This window comes from Melampsora larici-populina (assembly GCF_000204055.1).
Source record: "Melampsora larici-populina 98AG31 unplaced genomic scaffold MELLAscaffold_6, whole genome shotgun sequence".
Taxonomy (NCBI): Eukaryota; Fungi; Basidiomycota; class Pucciniomycetes; order Pucciniales; family Melampsoraceae; genus Melampsora; species Melampsora laricis-populina.
This window is the reverse complement of record NW_006768770.1, coordinates 893,481-907,819: the sequence shown is the minus strand read 5'-3', so window position 1 is coordinate 907,819 and position 14,339 is coordinate 893,481. Positions and strand designations below refer to the sequence as shown.

The 14,339-nt window shown below is 36.8% G+C and overlaps 6 protein-coding genes across 6 annotated transcripts; 5 read left to right on the top strand and 1 right to left on the bottom strand.

The window, feature by feature from the left end:
* Nucleotides 1-110: 110 nt before the first annotated feature.
* Nucleotides 111-1,949, top strand: MELLADRAFT_94461 (uncharacterized protein; the record flags this gene model as incomplete). The annotated part of the gene is made up of 3 exons (XM_007406570.1): nt 111-449; nt 537-1,212; nt 1,288-1,949. The coding sequence occupies 3 exons, from the start codon at nt 111-113 to the stop codon at nt 1,947-1,949; spliced, it is 1,677 nt and encodes a 558-aa protein (XP_007406632.1).
* A 46-nt stretch (nt 1,950-1,995) lies between these two features.
* MELLADRAFT_71053 (uncharacterized protein) lies at nt 1,996-2,557 on the bottom strand (the record flags this gene model as incomplete). The annotated part of the gene is made up of 1 exon (XM_007406346.1): nt 1,996-2,557. One exon carries the CDS (start codon nt 2,291-2,293, stop codon nt 2,141-2,143), a length of 153 nt encoding a protein of 50 aa, XP_007406408.1.
* A 15-nt stretch (nt 2,558-2,572) lies between these two features.
* Nucleotides 2,573-4,324, top strand: MELLADRAFT_60557 (uncharacterized protein; the record flags this gene model as incomplete). Its single annotated transcript, XM_007406571.1, has 3 exons — nt 2,573-2,589; nt 2,830-2,972; nt 3,033-4,324. The coding sequence occupies 3 exons, from the start codon at nt 2,573-2,575 to the stop codon at nt 4,322-4,324; spliced, it is 1,452 nt and encodes a 483-aa protein (XP_007406633.1).
* A 1,046-nt stretch (nt 4,325-5,370) lies between these two features.
* MELLADRAFT_103493 (uncharacterized protein) lies at nt 5,371-6,347 on the top strand (the record flags this gene model as incomplete). The annotated part of the gene is made up of 3 exons (XM_007406572.1): nt 5,371-5,699; nt 5,791-6,160; nt 6,273-6,347. 3 exons carry the CDS (start codon nt 5,371-5,373, stop codon nt 6,345-6,347), a joined length of 774 nt encoding a protein of 257 aa, XP_007406634.1.
* A 223-nt stretch (nt 6,348-6,570) lies between these two features.
* Nucleotides 6,571-9,079, top strand: MELLADRAFT_115548 (CaaX prenyl protease; the record flags this gene model as incomplete). The annotated part of the gene is made up of 8 exons (XM_007406573.1): nt 6,571-6,766; nt 6,836-7,468; nt 7,560-7,582; nt 7,669-7,778; nt 7,864-7,961; nt 8,054-8,115; nt 8,185-8,592; nt 8,683-9,079. The coding sequence occupies 8 exons, from the start codon at nt 6,666-6,668 to the stop codon at nt 8,754-8,756; spliced, it is 1,509 nt and encodes a 502-aa protein (XP_007406635.1).
* A 688-nt stretch (nt 9,080-9,767) lies between these two features.
* On the top strand, nt 9,768-12,326 carry MELLADRAFT_94458 (uncharacterized protein; the record flags this gene model as incomplete). The annotated part of the gene is made up of 3 exons (XM_007406574.1): nt 9,768-9,799; nt 9,852-11,915; nt 11,999-12,326. The coding sequence occupies 3 exons, from the start codon at nt 9,768-9,770 to the stop codon at nt 12,324-12,326; spliced, it is 2,424 nt and encodes an 807-aa protein (XP_007406636.1).
* Nucleotides 12,327-14,339: the final 2,013 nt, after the last annotated feature.

Below are 14,339 nucleotides of genomic sequence, written 5' to 3'. Positions count from 1 at the left end.
ATGCTTCAGGTAAGTTTCTTTACTACTTTTTCGTCTCGTAGCTATAGTCCTAATCACTCTGCTTTTCCAACCAGTGCTCAAAATCATACGGACAAGAAGAAACGTTTCTTATGTCCACCTCCACTGTACGGATCACTGGACCGTACAGACAACTACCAAAGTATACCCGACCGATCCTCTCAATGTCAATCTTGAATGAAGAAGGTGATCGACATCTCTCTCAAACGGCTTATCTGGGTGAAGAAGAATCAAGCGTCCATTTCAAAAGTTTACATATCAGTGGAGCAGCTAAGAAGGCCAAACATGTTACCCTTGAATTATCTCTTCATCCACCTTCGAATTCGCCTAATCATAATATCCATGGTCTTGGACCGGATGTCAACGAACTTGCTTTACCGTTTGCTACTTTTACCTCGAATGAGTGTAATATTATTTCCAAACCTTCAAAGGTATGTATCCCCCCTTTTCGATAATGGTCATCTTTCTCGTTGAACATGTGAATTCGAACTGATATGAATTGACTTCTTTATCACTAGAAAACTGCCAAGGCTCGAAACACACAATCTTGTATCTTCAACGGATCGACTATTTGTTTATTCAACCGAATCAACTCACAAACCGTTCGAACCAAGTATTTATGTGTAGAACAAGATCAACTAGCTGCTCGAGCATCTCAGTGGTCTGCTTTTACGATCAACGTGGTCAGAAGAGCCGAAGATGCTGGTCGTGATGGTTCACCACCACTAGCGACGAAGACGTTACTATCAAGTAGTATTCCAGGAGCGGATCGTACGGTTACTTATGGTTCTGAAGTCGAGTTGATTGACTTTGTGACAGGTGTCTCAAGTGGTCCGTTAGTGGTCAGAAAGGTTGAGAAGAACAAGGTGCAAAAGGATGCGACTGGACCGATTAGTCAAATGCAAAAACTAGCGTTTTGTAAGGTTGATCGAAATGATGGTAGTGCGATCTATGTCAGTGCACTTGAACCTGGTCGATTTCCTTCACCTCCCGAACTCGGATCTCCATTTGAGATGAGTGGAGGTAATGAGTCGAATGGAATGTCATATGGTCAAACTTGTCAACCTGCCCCACCACCTGCTCTTCATGCTTTACAATATCAAGCTCCGAGAGCTACACTTCCACCAGAAGAGAGAGGTGGGATGACACTTGATGAGATTGATGATTCGGTGGCTTGGACTGTGATTGGTGTTGGTAAGTTATGACTGTCTCACTTATGATTTCGATATTCGATAGATTATAGTTTCTAATCTTATGAAATCTTTACAGCTCACTTCTCTCATACGTTTTTCGATCTATCACAAATTTATCCACAAATCCCTCATGAGCCGATCACACCCTTACCGGTGATTATCAGTCGACCTGAAATCGAATTAGAGGCGATGACATTGACGATGAGCTTGACTGGATTCTTTGATGCTGAAGCAAGACCGATGGAGATCTGGATGGGACCCATCGGACCGTTACCGGTGAATGTGATTGGAACGACGGGGATCACATTAGCATCAGAACATGCTACCACAGGAGGAGGAGTTAGATTACAAATGAATGATAGATCTCGACAAGAAACAATTTTAGTAGTGAGCTTACCAGCGATTGAAATGATGTATTGGACCTTACATGGCAAAGAAATGAAAGCAGGCACGATGATTGTTTTAGATGAATCGAATAAGATGATTGGAGAATTGATTGGGAAGAGAGCAGATTCGGTTGAAACGGCAATTCCTACTTTACCTCTTACTGTTATTCGACCTGATGGAATGAGTTCGGTGATGGCTTATTCGATTTGTTTGGTGGAAAATGAATCGGGTCATTCTTCACTTCAACATCATCAACTTTCTGGATTCGGATCTGATGGTAGTCATACTAATGGGAATGCAGAAGATGAAAGATCATCTGTTGGACCGGTTTGTATTTTGAAAGTCATTTGATCTTTGAGATCTTGTCTTCTTTTTTCTTTAGTTTTTCGTTTTATTATATCACACATTTTGGTGGAAGGAAAACTCGTTAAAATATCAGTAGTAAGCAATTAGTAAAGCAATTCGCAAATCATTCAATTTTGTCGTCGTCGTCTATCTCTTTCTCTTTCTCTCTTCATTTTGATTTATATTTATGTTTCTGTTTATGTTTCTTTATCTAGTTGTGATTTATGTATATGTTGTTCATAGTTATCTTGAATTTGGATACCTACTTGAATCAACCCCTTCCGCATCCCAAAAAAATAGATTATATATCTCGTTTTTTCATATACCTTTTCTTTTCTTTTCTCTCGCATTTCTTTTTTTTTGTTGTCATTTTTTTTCTAAATCATTGAAAAAAAAATCATATGCACAAGTTTTTGTTGGGTTTTGTTTTTTCTATTTAATCAATCAATCAATCATTTTTGTGTTTATTTTAAAAAAAAATTGATTGGAAGTTTTTTTAAAAAAATAAAAAAAAATACACATGAAAGGATTAAAGTTATTATGTATGGCATTTTCTTTTAGCATTTGACATTGTTGTTTTTTGTTATTTTTTTAATTCATCAGTTTTGGATTGCAATTGAGTGTTTGAAATGACTTGGTTTTTTTCGTGAGTCAAGAGAGAATCAAGAGAGAGAGGGAGATGGATGATGGGTTTTTGGGTATAAGGATATTATGAAGTGGTAGTCTTTTACGTAGTGACTGTAAATTACAGAGTTCGATTTGACTGTATGAGTGAATGCAGTGGTTTACATAATAAGTTGGTTCTTGACCATTTAGATCTCTGTTTACCATGAAAACTTGAATTTTCTAATTTCTTCATGTTCTCATCAAAACTCATTCAATCCAGTTCAACTCATCAACATCAGTCCAACAACTCACAACTCAATCCTACTTCGCAAGAACAACAGTCTTCTTCATCCCGTAATCATGTTCGTCAAAAGGATAAAATCATGGCAGCTTGTGCTGGTGGAGTACTCACTAGTCTCACAAGTAAGTCATCATCTTTTCAAAATATCAATCAAATCAAATACTGATCTCTTTCTTAAATAGTGACGCCTTTGGATGTTATTAAAACTCGACTTCAAACTCAACTACCAAATTCATCTTCATCTTCGAATTTTGCTTCCAGTCATCCTTCAACCCCTCAATGTATCAACTCTAGTCTTCTTTCTACAAGAAGATCAACAACTGCTTATCTTCAAACCTCTCAAAACTGTTGTAAACAAGCACAAACTCATCTAAACTCATTATCCAACGAAACAATCTTACGACGATTTGATCCTAGAGCACTAAAACATTCGTGTGCTTCTCTCTCTCTTTCACTCAATGGTTCATCATCTACCAATCTTTCTGGTCTTTTCAAATCTTCTGCTTCTTCTTCTTCGTGGATCCAATCAACTTCTTCATCAAACCCACTAATTCAATCTTTTCGCCTACCTCCTCATCCTTCAACAGTACCTGCTTCAGGTATAATTGATTCGATTTTCAAAATCGTACAACATGAAGGAGTTGGAACACTTTGGAGAGGCATCGGTCCTACACTTGTGATGGCTATACCTGCTCAAGCTGTTTATATGGTTGGATATGATACTCTTCGATCTAACCTTCTTGAGCTTGGTCCTAGATATTCTTTAGAAGATAGATTAGGACCTCCAAATGGATGGTATCGGACTACGATTGCTCCTTTGCTAGCCGGTGTCTTATCACGTTCATTGGTGGCTGTTTTGTTTTGTCCTTTGGAATTACTTCGAACTCGACTTCAATCTGCGCCTCCTCGGATCAGTCCTTTAACTCAATTTAATCGTAATCAAAGCCTTTCTGAACTTAAATTGAAACCTTCGAAATCGATTTTGAAATCCACTTTGAGTTCAGTTCAACACTCGGGAATCACCAGTTTATATAGAGGTTTATCAGCTACTCTATGGCGAGATGTACCGTTTAGTGGGATATATTGGTCGACGTATGAGATGTGTCGTAAGATGATCAGTGATGGAAACGGATTTGGAGAATCGATTCCAGGATCTGAAAGTTTTAGCGTCAGTAGGATCGCCAGTGAAAGTTTTTTGGCCGGTTCGATTAGTGGTTGTTTTGCAGCGATCTTGACCAATCCGTTTGATTTGATTAAAACTCGACGTCAAGTGATGGTGATGAGTTCCTTTAAGAATCTCGAACTTGAAAACCCTTCTAAACATGGAACGCTTAGGATGATTTATCAGATCGCTAGACTTGAAGGTCGAAAAGGTTTGATGAAGGGTCTTTCTCCTAGATTGGCTAAAATCATTCCTAGTTGTGGAATCATGATTGTAAGTCTTGAATGGAATTCTAAGCTTGTGGATGATTGAGTTTAGGAGGTTTTGGTTTTGGTTTACTTATGTTTTTTTTTGATTTGGGTGGGGGCGGGTTTGATTGAATAGGCATCTTATGAAGGATTAGCTCAAGTGTTTGCTCAATATTGATCAAACTTAAACATTCCAAAATTGCATGTGAATCAAAAAAAATCAACCTTTCGAATCTGAAAATGTAAATTCTTTTTTTTATTAAAGTCGCTATTGATTCTCGAAAATAGTGCAGCACACAGAGAAAAAACACTTCAATGTACCTTGTTTTCATTATCATCTGTTTTTCATTTCTTTTTTGTTTCAATGTGTGAGGTGGAGTTGAATTTTTCTCAAAATAATGTTGAACTGATCGTCAATAGAAAAAAAGCTCATTTATGAAAATACTTTATTTTCACTTACTTGTGATCAATTTTTAGAAGTTTATGAAATTGGTTTTGTATAACACGAATTTGAACGGTTGATTGCATTGATATTTGGAGTGGAATTTGAATGAAATCAACTTATGATGCATAATGCGGAGATGGTAAACAGATGAATGTCTTCAAAAAGATGTGATGCTTTTCACTGCAGTTTTTTTTACTTGATTTTCTTGTAAGACATACTATCATCAAGATTTAAAACATGTCTTATCTCGGATCCAGTCAGAGTCAGTGCATATATGTAGAATGGATCAAGCCAAGAGAGAGTATGTATGTAATGTATGTATGTACAATGATCCGATTCTGATCTGATCTGGTCTCTTAGATTGGAACTCTTTGCTGATGATGTATGCGGAGTTAGTTGGTGGTATTTAACCAGATCTTTGATGTTCGTTGGTGTAGGATGTAGGCGGTGTAAGGGGATGCATGGTATATACCGATTGGTAATGGAATTGCAGAATTGGAATGCATGGTATATACCGATTGGAATTGGAGGATTTCTTGATATTTTTTTGAAGTTTGTGATTCCTGATTGATTTATAATGAGTGTGACCCTGAATGATTGATTTTAGAGTCTGGAATAGTTTTTTATGAATTAGTTTGGATTGATTTTATTAGTTGATATATAGAATGAGTTCGATGAAAGGTTTTGAAGAAACTGAGGAATTAGTAAAACCAAAAGAATCAGATCAAGAAAACTTGAAGATAAACTCTGATTTAAACTTGAATGTCAATCTGAATCTGAATCCGAATGAAGGGATAAGTCTGGATGATTCAAATTTAAATCCAATCCAACCTTTTTCAAAAACTATTCAACTTGATGATTTATTGAAAACTTGGTTTATTATTTCATCTACTTTACCAATGTGGAAATCTAAAAAGAATATCACCATTACTTATTCATTAAGACCACCACCACAAAAACATCAAGAACAAAAACCTTATCCAATCTTGAATGAGTAAGTCATCTTGATTCAATCCCACTTCCCAAAACTTTATTATGTACAAAAGATCATGGGTTGATTTGTTTTTTTTGGGGGGGGGGTATAGTTTAGTAGAATTTCATTCGAATATGAGTTGTAAACCAACAACCAAAAAGAAAAGCATCAAAGGAATTGATAAACCGTTAAAGGAAAATGATGGTTTGGTTTATTGTTTAAATGAATGGAAATGGAATGGGAATGGGGTTTTGAAAGTCTTGAAATCGAATTGGAAAATCTTATTATACGATTTTAATCATCATCAAGAAGGTCAAGCAGGTCAAGAAGGTAAAGGAGGTAAAGAAGAAGAACGGATTGAATGGTTGATTGTTTATTTTTCTAAAACTTTCTTTACTCCGCGTGGAATTGATCTTTATTGTAATCGATCTGATGGGTTTAGCTCTGGTTTTGCTTCTTTATTAAAACAAAAAATTATCAAGGTTAGTCAAACCATATCTTCTCTTTTTCTTTCAATAAAAAAGATCAGTGGCGCTTTATTTTGAGAAGTTTGACTGATTTCTTGGTGGTTTTTGGTTTGGTTTGAATTTGTAGGAACTTAGGATGAATGAAAGTCATGAGATTTGTGAACTTGTTGATCAATTATTTGATATTCATCATGATGTTTGAAAATCAGGTTGTTATAAATATGTATACTTTGGATTTCTTTCTTTTGTTCTTGGTTGGTTTGTTTCTTTGGGATTGGGCTTTCTTTGTAGCTTTAGAGAGAAGATGAAAAGTTGCTATGAGTTACAATTTTGTGTGAATGTGATATTTTTGTTTGAGAATGGATTGATTTGTTTTGTACAGAGTATCCAAGTTGAAAACTAAAACTCGATTTTACCACTTCCAACTTTCAAGTTCCACGTTTACAAAATTAAAAATCCAAATTATTTTAAAGCACTTGAGACTTGAATTCGAGTAAGTTTTCCACTCAACTCATTCAAAATGATCTCAATCAGAGAATCACTTGAAGATCCTTCAATTCCATATCAATCTATCCTTCTAAGCTTCTCAGCTGCTGTCTTTGCTTTCGAATTCTACTTGCGGTATTTACCATTCACTCTTCTCTCTTTCATTCATCCATGACTTACTAACCAATCCTTTTGATCTTCTAGTCTACGTCAAATTCCTCATCTTCGACTTGAAAAACCTCCTGCTTCGATCGCTCCTTATCTAATAGCATCCAATGATCCCAAATCAGATCAAAAAGAAACATCTGAATCCAGTAAAGAAACTTCAAAAGAATTAACAGCTCAAGAAACCTTTGAAAGATCACAATCTTATGCATTAGATAAAATTAAATTCTCATTATTCACTAGTATCATTGATCAAATCGAAACATGGGCCATCTTAACTAATCTTGTACCGATTTATATGGGTATGGATCCTAAGAAACCATCAAGTGGAATAGCATTATTATGGAATCTATCAGAAACTTTAACCCATAAATTAGATTTAATCTTAGCTGATCGATTTAGGATCGGTACAGGAGAAATTCCGATTTCCATGGTCTTTGTTAGTTTATTAAGTTTGATGGGAATGATCACATCGATTCCTATTGATCTTTTGAAAACTTTTGGATTAGAAGAAAAACATGGGTTTAATAAACAAAGCTTTGGTTTATGGGTTTCGGATTTTATTAAAACTACTATCCTTTCGGCGCTCTTAGGGTTACCTTTGGTGGCTGTCTTTATTAAGGTGGTTAGGTATGCTGGTGAAGCTTTTGTTCAATATGTAATGTTGTTTGTGTAAGTGTTTTGGGTCTTGGTTTTTTTTTCAAAAAAGTTTCGATGGTTTGGTTTTGAAGATTTGAAATTGACTTTTTTGATGGGGTTTTAGGATGGCATTGGTCTTATTCATGTGTGAGTGATGGGTTTTATTTCTTGAGAAAAAGATTCTTCATGATTGATCAAGTTTCATTTAACATTATGGGATGATGTTTTTTTAGATGTGGGATATCCTTACTTGATCGCACCTCTTTTCAACAAGTATCAACGTTTAAGCGAATTTCCCGAATACCAAGAAGTTCAAACCCGTACTGAAAACTTGGCAAAGAGAGTAAGGAATTGAATTTCTAGTTGGACTTTTTGGAGATTTGATTGATATTGGAAGACTGATGATTGGTTTGATATCTTTTCTTTAGATTAATTTCCCTTTAGGTCGGTTATGGGTCATTGATGGATCTAAACGAAGTGCACATTCTAATGCATTCTTTTTCGGTTTACCTGGATTGACAAAACAGTTAGTTGATCCATCCAGATGGTCATTTGAAACCTGCTTTTTCAGATCTTGGAATCTTACGGATTCTTTTTTTCATTTGCGTTCTTCTTTAGCATTGTTTTGTACGATACTTTACTCAAGCAAAGCACCCCGGCCGAAGTGGAGGCAGTACTCGGTGAGATGATTTGATGTGGTTTTTTGGAGATGAAGATACACATGACTGATTAATGATAAATTTTCATAGCTCATGAACTTGGTCATTGGAAGATGAACCACACCGTCACTCTACTCGGTTTATCACAATTTCAAATCGCTTTTAGTTTATCAATCTTTCGATTCTTTATCTGGAACTCAGCACTTTTCCAAGCCTTTGGATTCTCACCCTTGAACTCATCTGATCCATTCTCAACCAACAAATCAATTTATCCAATCTTGATTGGTTTCACTTTAGCTCAAAATCTCTTCACGCCACTTAATTCGATCATGTCTTTTGGTTCGAATAGTGTGAGTAGAAGATTAGAATTTCAAGCTGATCATTTTGCTGTGAGATTGGGTGGGAGTTATGCGAATGATCTTAAGTGGGCTTTGGTTAGGATTAGTGCTGAGAATAAAGCCACGACTAGTTGTGATTGGTTATATTCAGCTTTTCATCGTAAGTTTCTTATTGATCTTGATGAAATTTGAATTTGAGTTTTTGAGATTGGGTTGTTTATTGATTGATTTCTTCGTTTTGGGGGTAAAGATTCACATCCTACTTTACCTGAAAGATTGGCACGTCTTGATGATGAAGTTTCAGATGGAAAGAAGAAGAAATGAACAGAAGAAAAAGAGAATCTATTGGGGTTTACTTTGGTTATAAAAAAGGTTCAAAGATGATCATCTCTTCATGAATGTAATCAAACTTCTTCATATGGTGAAATCATGATGATAGGTTCTTTGTTTGAAGAACTTGTCTCTTTTATCTCTCTTCAACTTGAAAAAAACTTTGCATCATTCAACAATCACATCTGCATCTTTTATTCTTTATGACAATTTTGGAAATGACTGTTTCATGTGAACTTTTTTTTGCAGGTTCAAATTCAAGTTTCATGACTGTAGTCCAGTGAAATTCATAAAGGAAATCTTTTTATGATATGATCAATGTATGTATTGATCCAAGGTTGATGTCAAATATTTGATTGGTTTCCAGCGTTCATTGGAGTTGGCAAAAATTATCAGAGGTTGGTTCAACTGGTCAAAGTTGGACTTGGTGCTCTTTAGAGTTGGTTTATAGGGCCATTTCTTGCATTTCTGACCTGGAATTAACTCTGTTTGGAGTAAAATAAAGTGAACATCCATGAGAAGTCACATTCCTTCCCAAGCAGTTTTCATGAAACATAAAGGTGCACTAAGAATGTGGGGAATCAGATATCTGTTTAAACCCTGGCCGTGCCAAATTCCCGGCAAAAACGTGAGAAGAGAGCTCAGCCTAGCTCAGCGAAAAATTGCTTACAAACTCATTGCCCCGCAGAGCAGCCAGGGGGTGCTTGCAATTGCGGGACCGGGGTTAAAGGTCAATGCTGACTTGAACTTCAAGGGCACCAAAGAGGCTTGTTGATCTGCTTAGATCAGCTTAGATCAGCTTTGGTAACCCTTTGTGATCTGTTCCCTTTGAATGTTTTAGGATTTACAGCATCAATTGTCAAATTGTGGGTGCTCTGACCTGATCAGTATCATCAGAACTTATTTGGCTTATTTTTGAAAATTTTTGATTTCACTCAATTCAGTTAAATTGACAATCCAATCCATCTCCTACTTTCTCTTCTTTACCTTCATCCTCATCACATCATGAATCCTACATCTTCATCAAACTCAGACCAGTCAGTACCCATCTCACAAGACTTGAACAACTTATTGTCTATTCCTTGTGAGTTTCATACCTGTTTCAAAACCTCAGAAAGGCTATGTAGCGAAAGATTATGCAACTGCGCGCTCGGACTTTGATATCGTTGAGATTAAACGGTTTTTCCCTTTTCTGTTTTGTTTCCTTTTTCAAGTTTGGCCGTTAGGAGGTCCAGCTTTTGTTCGGCTTTGTAGGGGTTTACCAGATCCGACTCCATCTTTTCTTTATCAACTAGATCAAATCGATCTTGCCAACAAATATTTACATCCATCAAGTGTTGAGGTTTCAAAGAACGATGTAAACTTTCGATATACATTGGAGGGCAATGATCAAGTTGGAAATTCTTCAATTCAATCTTTCATCTCATCCAGCGCTTTGAGCCCTGAATTGAAAGAAGGTTTTGGTCGAGCATCTTCAATCGAGACGTCCACATCACGATCAATCTTTACAGATAAACGTTCTCACTTCTCACAATCTTCACCTATTTCTTCAATTCATGAACTGCCTTCACCCGGGTTGGCGGTAAAAGCAAATCAAATTTCAAATTTGGATGGAGCTCCCATCTTGGATCATGACGACGTGCTTCGATCTGAACCGATAGCTTCAATTTCTACGGGTGAATCTCAACCTACTGTTAAACTTAAATCACTCAATAATACTCAAGCCTTCAATGAGCAAAATGATATGGAAATAGATACCAATTTTGTCGCCATAATGGGAGGAAACAGTCACAAGTTGAACCAAAAGCGACCACATCTATTAGATGATGCGGCAAGTCTCAGTAATACCAACAAGAAAAACAAAACAAAACCAGATAAAGTACTTGATGACCATAGATGGTCTAGTAGCTTTCAAAATGTTCAAAAACCTGGCAAAGATTCTCATTCGCAACATGAAGATATAACGGTGTGTAAAGCAGTCGAATCTTGCAGACCATCCTCAGCTTCATCCGTGGACTTATTCCTGGCCACATGTATACCACCAGCGGTTCTACTTTCCGAGCCTTCATCCCACCAGAAGCCTCCAGCGTCACTACCTCAACGGCCCTCGCAATACCCAGAGCGTACATCCGGTCCCACATCAACCTATTCAGACCATAGAAGACCTCCAATGGGTTGGGACCATAAAACCAAGCATCATAGCTCCAGTCAAAAGTCTGATTTGAGCCGAAGCGAATCCAGTCAACACCGCTCTCCTTGTGCCAAAATCACATCCCAACACATCCAATCTTCTCGCCACGAAAGATATAGTGATACAGAAAATTGGCCCCGGAACCATGATAGGAAAGAATCAGGCTCCAAGGTGTTACCACACAACACCTTGGCTTCCGATCTGTCCAGCCAGCGACTCACCCTAGGCAGTGCTTCCAATAACATCCCAATGCCGTTTGTTCGATCTTTCGTTTCCAAGCCTCAATCAGAAACTCGTGTGCCTGAACAAGTTCCTGCGGAGGGTGAAATTGAGATTTGTATTCCTGAACTTCTCGATGCTATCAAGACGGTGAAATCATCGCGATTGAGGTCAGAAGGGTATGTAGGAGATGAAGCTATGGAGACAGGCAGCATGTCTTTCAATGCTCAACCTTTAGATATGAAGAAGATCGATGTGAAGAAGATCGATGCGAAGAAGATCGATGCGAAGAAAAACCCTCTGACAAGCTCAAAGGCATCGAACGTAGAGAGTCGTTCGACTATTGATGAAGATGAGCGTGATTCGCAAAGAAAAGGTTCTTTCAAGTTGGATGACAAATTTCCATTGGATGCTTATATTCTCAATGTCATTGAAGACAGCACCTCAACTCATGAACGATGGATAGTAGAAGCATTTTGTCGAGTTGGGATTTGGCTCGAAGAGAAAGGAGTATGGGAGCATGGTAATTGGGGATGTTTACTTTCGAATCAATTAGCACGCTTTATTGATCTAGGTGGAAAAGATAGACTTTCAAAACTTCTTGCTGCTGATAGACCCCTTAAGTTTGAAGAGATTTTAAAACACACCAAAAAGTTTGATCGTATTCTCGCTATCAATACTAAAGATGGCTTGATGCACATTCGTCTGATGAAAGATTTCACGCCACGTGGTTTGTTTTATCAGTAAGTCACGTTCTTTCTTACCATGTTTTGATCTTTAATCTGACCATGATTCTACTCGTCTTGGGGGGTTCTCATCACATCAGCACACTCATTCGAGCCATGAGACAGTACACTTATACAAATCGTACCGCTGTTGTTGACCGAAACAAATTGGAAACTGGCTTCATAATCCCAAAGACTGGAAGGGTTTCAGACATCTTACCACCCTATACGAATTTTCGCAAGTATACTCGTTGGGCCGAAACCGAAGGTGTGATCGTGGTGATTTCTAGAACGAAGTCAGCTGCTAAAGATCTCAAGTTAACATCACCTTGGCTTCATGCTGCTTATAAAGACGAACCAGCACCCGAGGTCAAACTTGAAAGAAGTGTAGTGGAAGAGATTGAAAGTTTAATGGCTCAATTGCAATGAGGTTTAAAAATCGAATCTTTCCATGAAAAAATATCAAAAGGTGTTGGTATCTTATTTTAGTGCTTGGGTTTAAATCGTTCTATTTTTTTGAAAAAAAAACATTAAGCTTTTGTACAGCATGATGGGTTACTTAATTTTAACCAGTGATGAAAAAGTTATAGCAAATTGAATGCAACTGTGCAGGATTTTGAAGATTGTTGTGTGCTTTTTGTTTTCATTTTTATCAAACCATCTCTGGATCAGATATCAGAGCTTTACAGTATAATGATCTACATAATTTTAATCAGTGATGAAAATGTCAAGATATTATAACAGATTGAATTCAACTGTGTAAGATTGATTGATGGGTTTGAAGATTGGTTTACTTTTTTGGTTTCATTTTTTTATTAAACAGTCTGTAAACACATATCAGAGCTTTTTTGGATGAACAAATGTGATGGAAAAGCTCAGTTAATGTAATAGTATTTACAAATTTACCTATATACAAATCCTATTGAAGAAAACTTGAAGCTCTTGCCTACTATTTGATGATATGATGAATGAAAGTTATTGATGTTTGATTCACCTTGCTTCAAATGGTCTCTTTATACTTCTTCTTGTCCTGTGATCGCTCTGGCCACTACTGTACTGCAGCATATAAGCACTTTCTCAGCATGTTTATCACACTATCATCTTGACTATGATTTTCTGAGTAATTGTTTTAATTTTGATTCAGTGGTTGTATAGTCTTGAAAGACTTGAGATTGGATGTCTGAGAAAATTGATTATTATATAGCCTTTATGATTTACATTTCTTACAAGTATTAAGGATACATCTTTAGTGTGAATTAGCTGATTTGTAAAAACAATGGGTCAAGTAAGAAGAGTTTTATCAATTGTTTGATTGATAGATTGATTGACTGTTCAAGAATATGGTGAATGATGAGCTGTAAGGGTGGAAATGTAACTTATTGATTATGGGATTGTGTTAGGGTATGGGTTTATAGAGATGGGGTTGAGTATGTAGATCGTTTGGTCCTTCCCCCCCTTACAGTTTCTCTTTCTTTTCATTTGTGGTTTTCTATTATTCTCATTTATCTCTATTGTTCTATTGGCTACATTGGTTTTCTGATCTTTCAAGTGTTGGACTAGGAATTGATACAAGTGGTTTAGATAAACCTGTGCTCTCTCAAGAGCTGTGCCATTACTTTGACTCAGTGAAGGTGGAGAATTCACTCCACCTTACACTTTTTTTATCACCCCTTCAATCTATTCAGATACAATTGGTGATTTAGTTTTCTATTCAATATCTCAAGTGATTTTTACAGTTAAATATACCTAGTCTTACAGTTTGAAGTGGCGTACGACACCACCAAAACAAATCCAGTATACATCCAGTTTCATATAGTTCAATAGTGATATAGCCACCATTTGATGTCAGATCAGATTTGTAATACATGTACTAACCCAGTCCCCAAGCTTATTAGTGTCTTCAATCTCAAAAGTTAACTCTGAATCTTGCACATTTCTCAAGCAACTGTCCCAGCAGTTGGTATGGAGGTTGTGTCAATGTCCTTATTACACCAAGAGCTCAACTCTTTCTTGAACCCCACCCCCACATACTGGTACAAGGAATTTGCAACCTTTTCCGGCTGCTTGGTCTTCTATTGCAAGACAATTGATTCCTTCATCAAGCAAAATCATCTTGTTCTCAAGCAAAATCATCTAGTTCCTTTGTCGAGTTGATCTTCACTTTTTCTCATCCACTTGTCCTTCTTTTGTCTCAAGACCTGATAGATCTGTTTTGATTATCATTCCTGGCTACCTGTAGTTCTTTGACCATGAAGATTTGTTTGATTCCTGTGTCGCTATTGATATTAGTCTTGATAGATGGAGGCTTAGGTGTTTTTTTTTTGAATGTAGGATTTGAGTGCAATCAAACCTAAGATGTGTCAGTTACTATAAGATTTTCTCAACAACTTTTACTATTGGCCTAGCTCAAGTAACAAGTGTTCAATTCTGTTCCAACAAAGA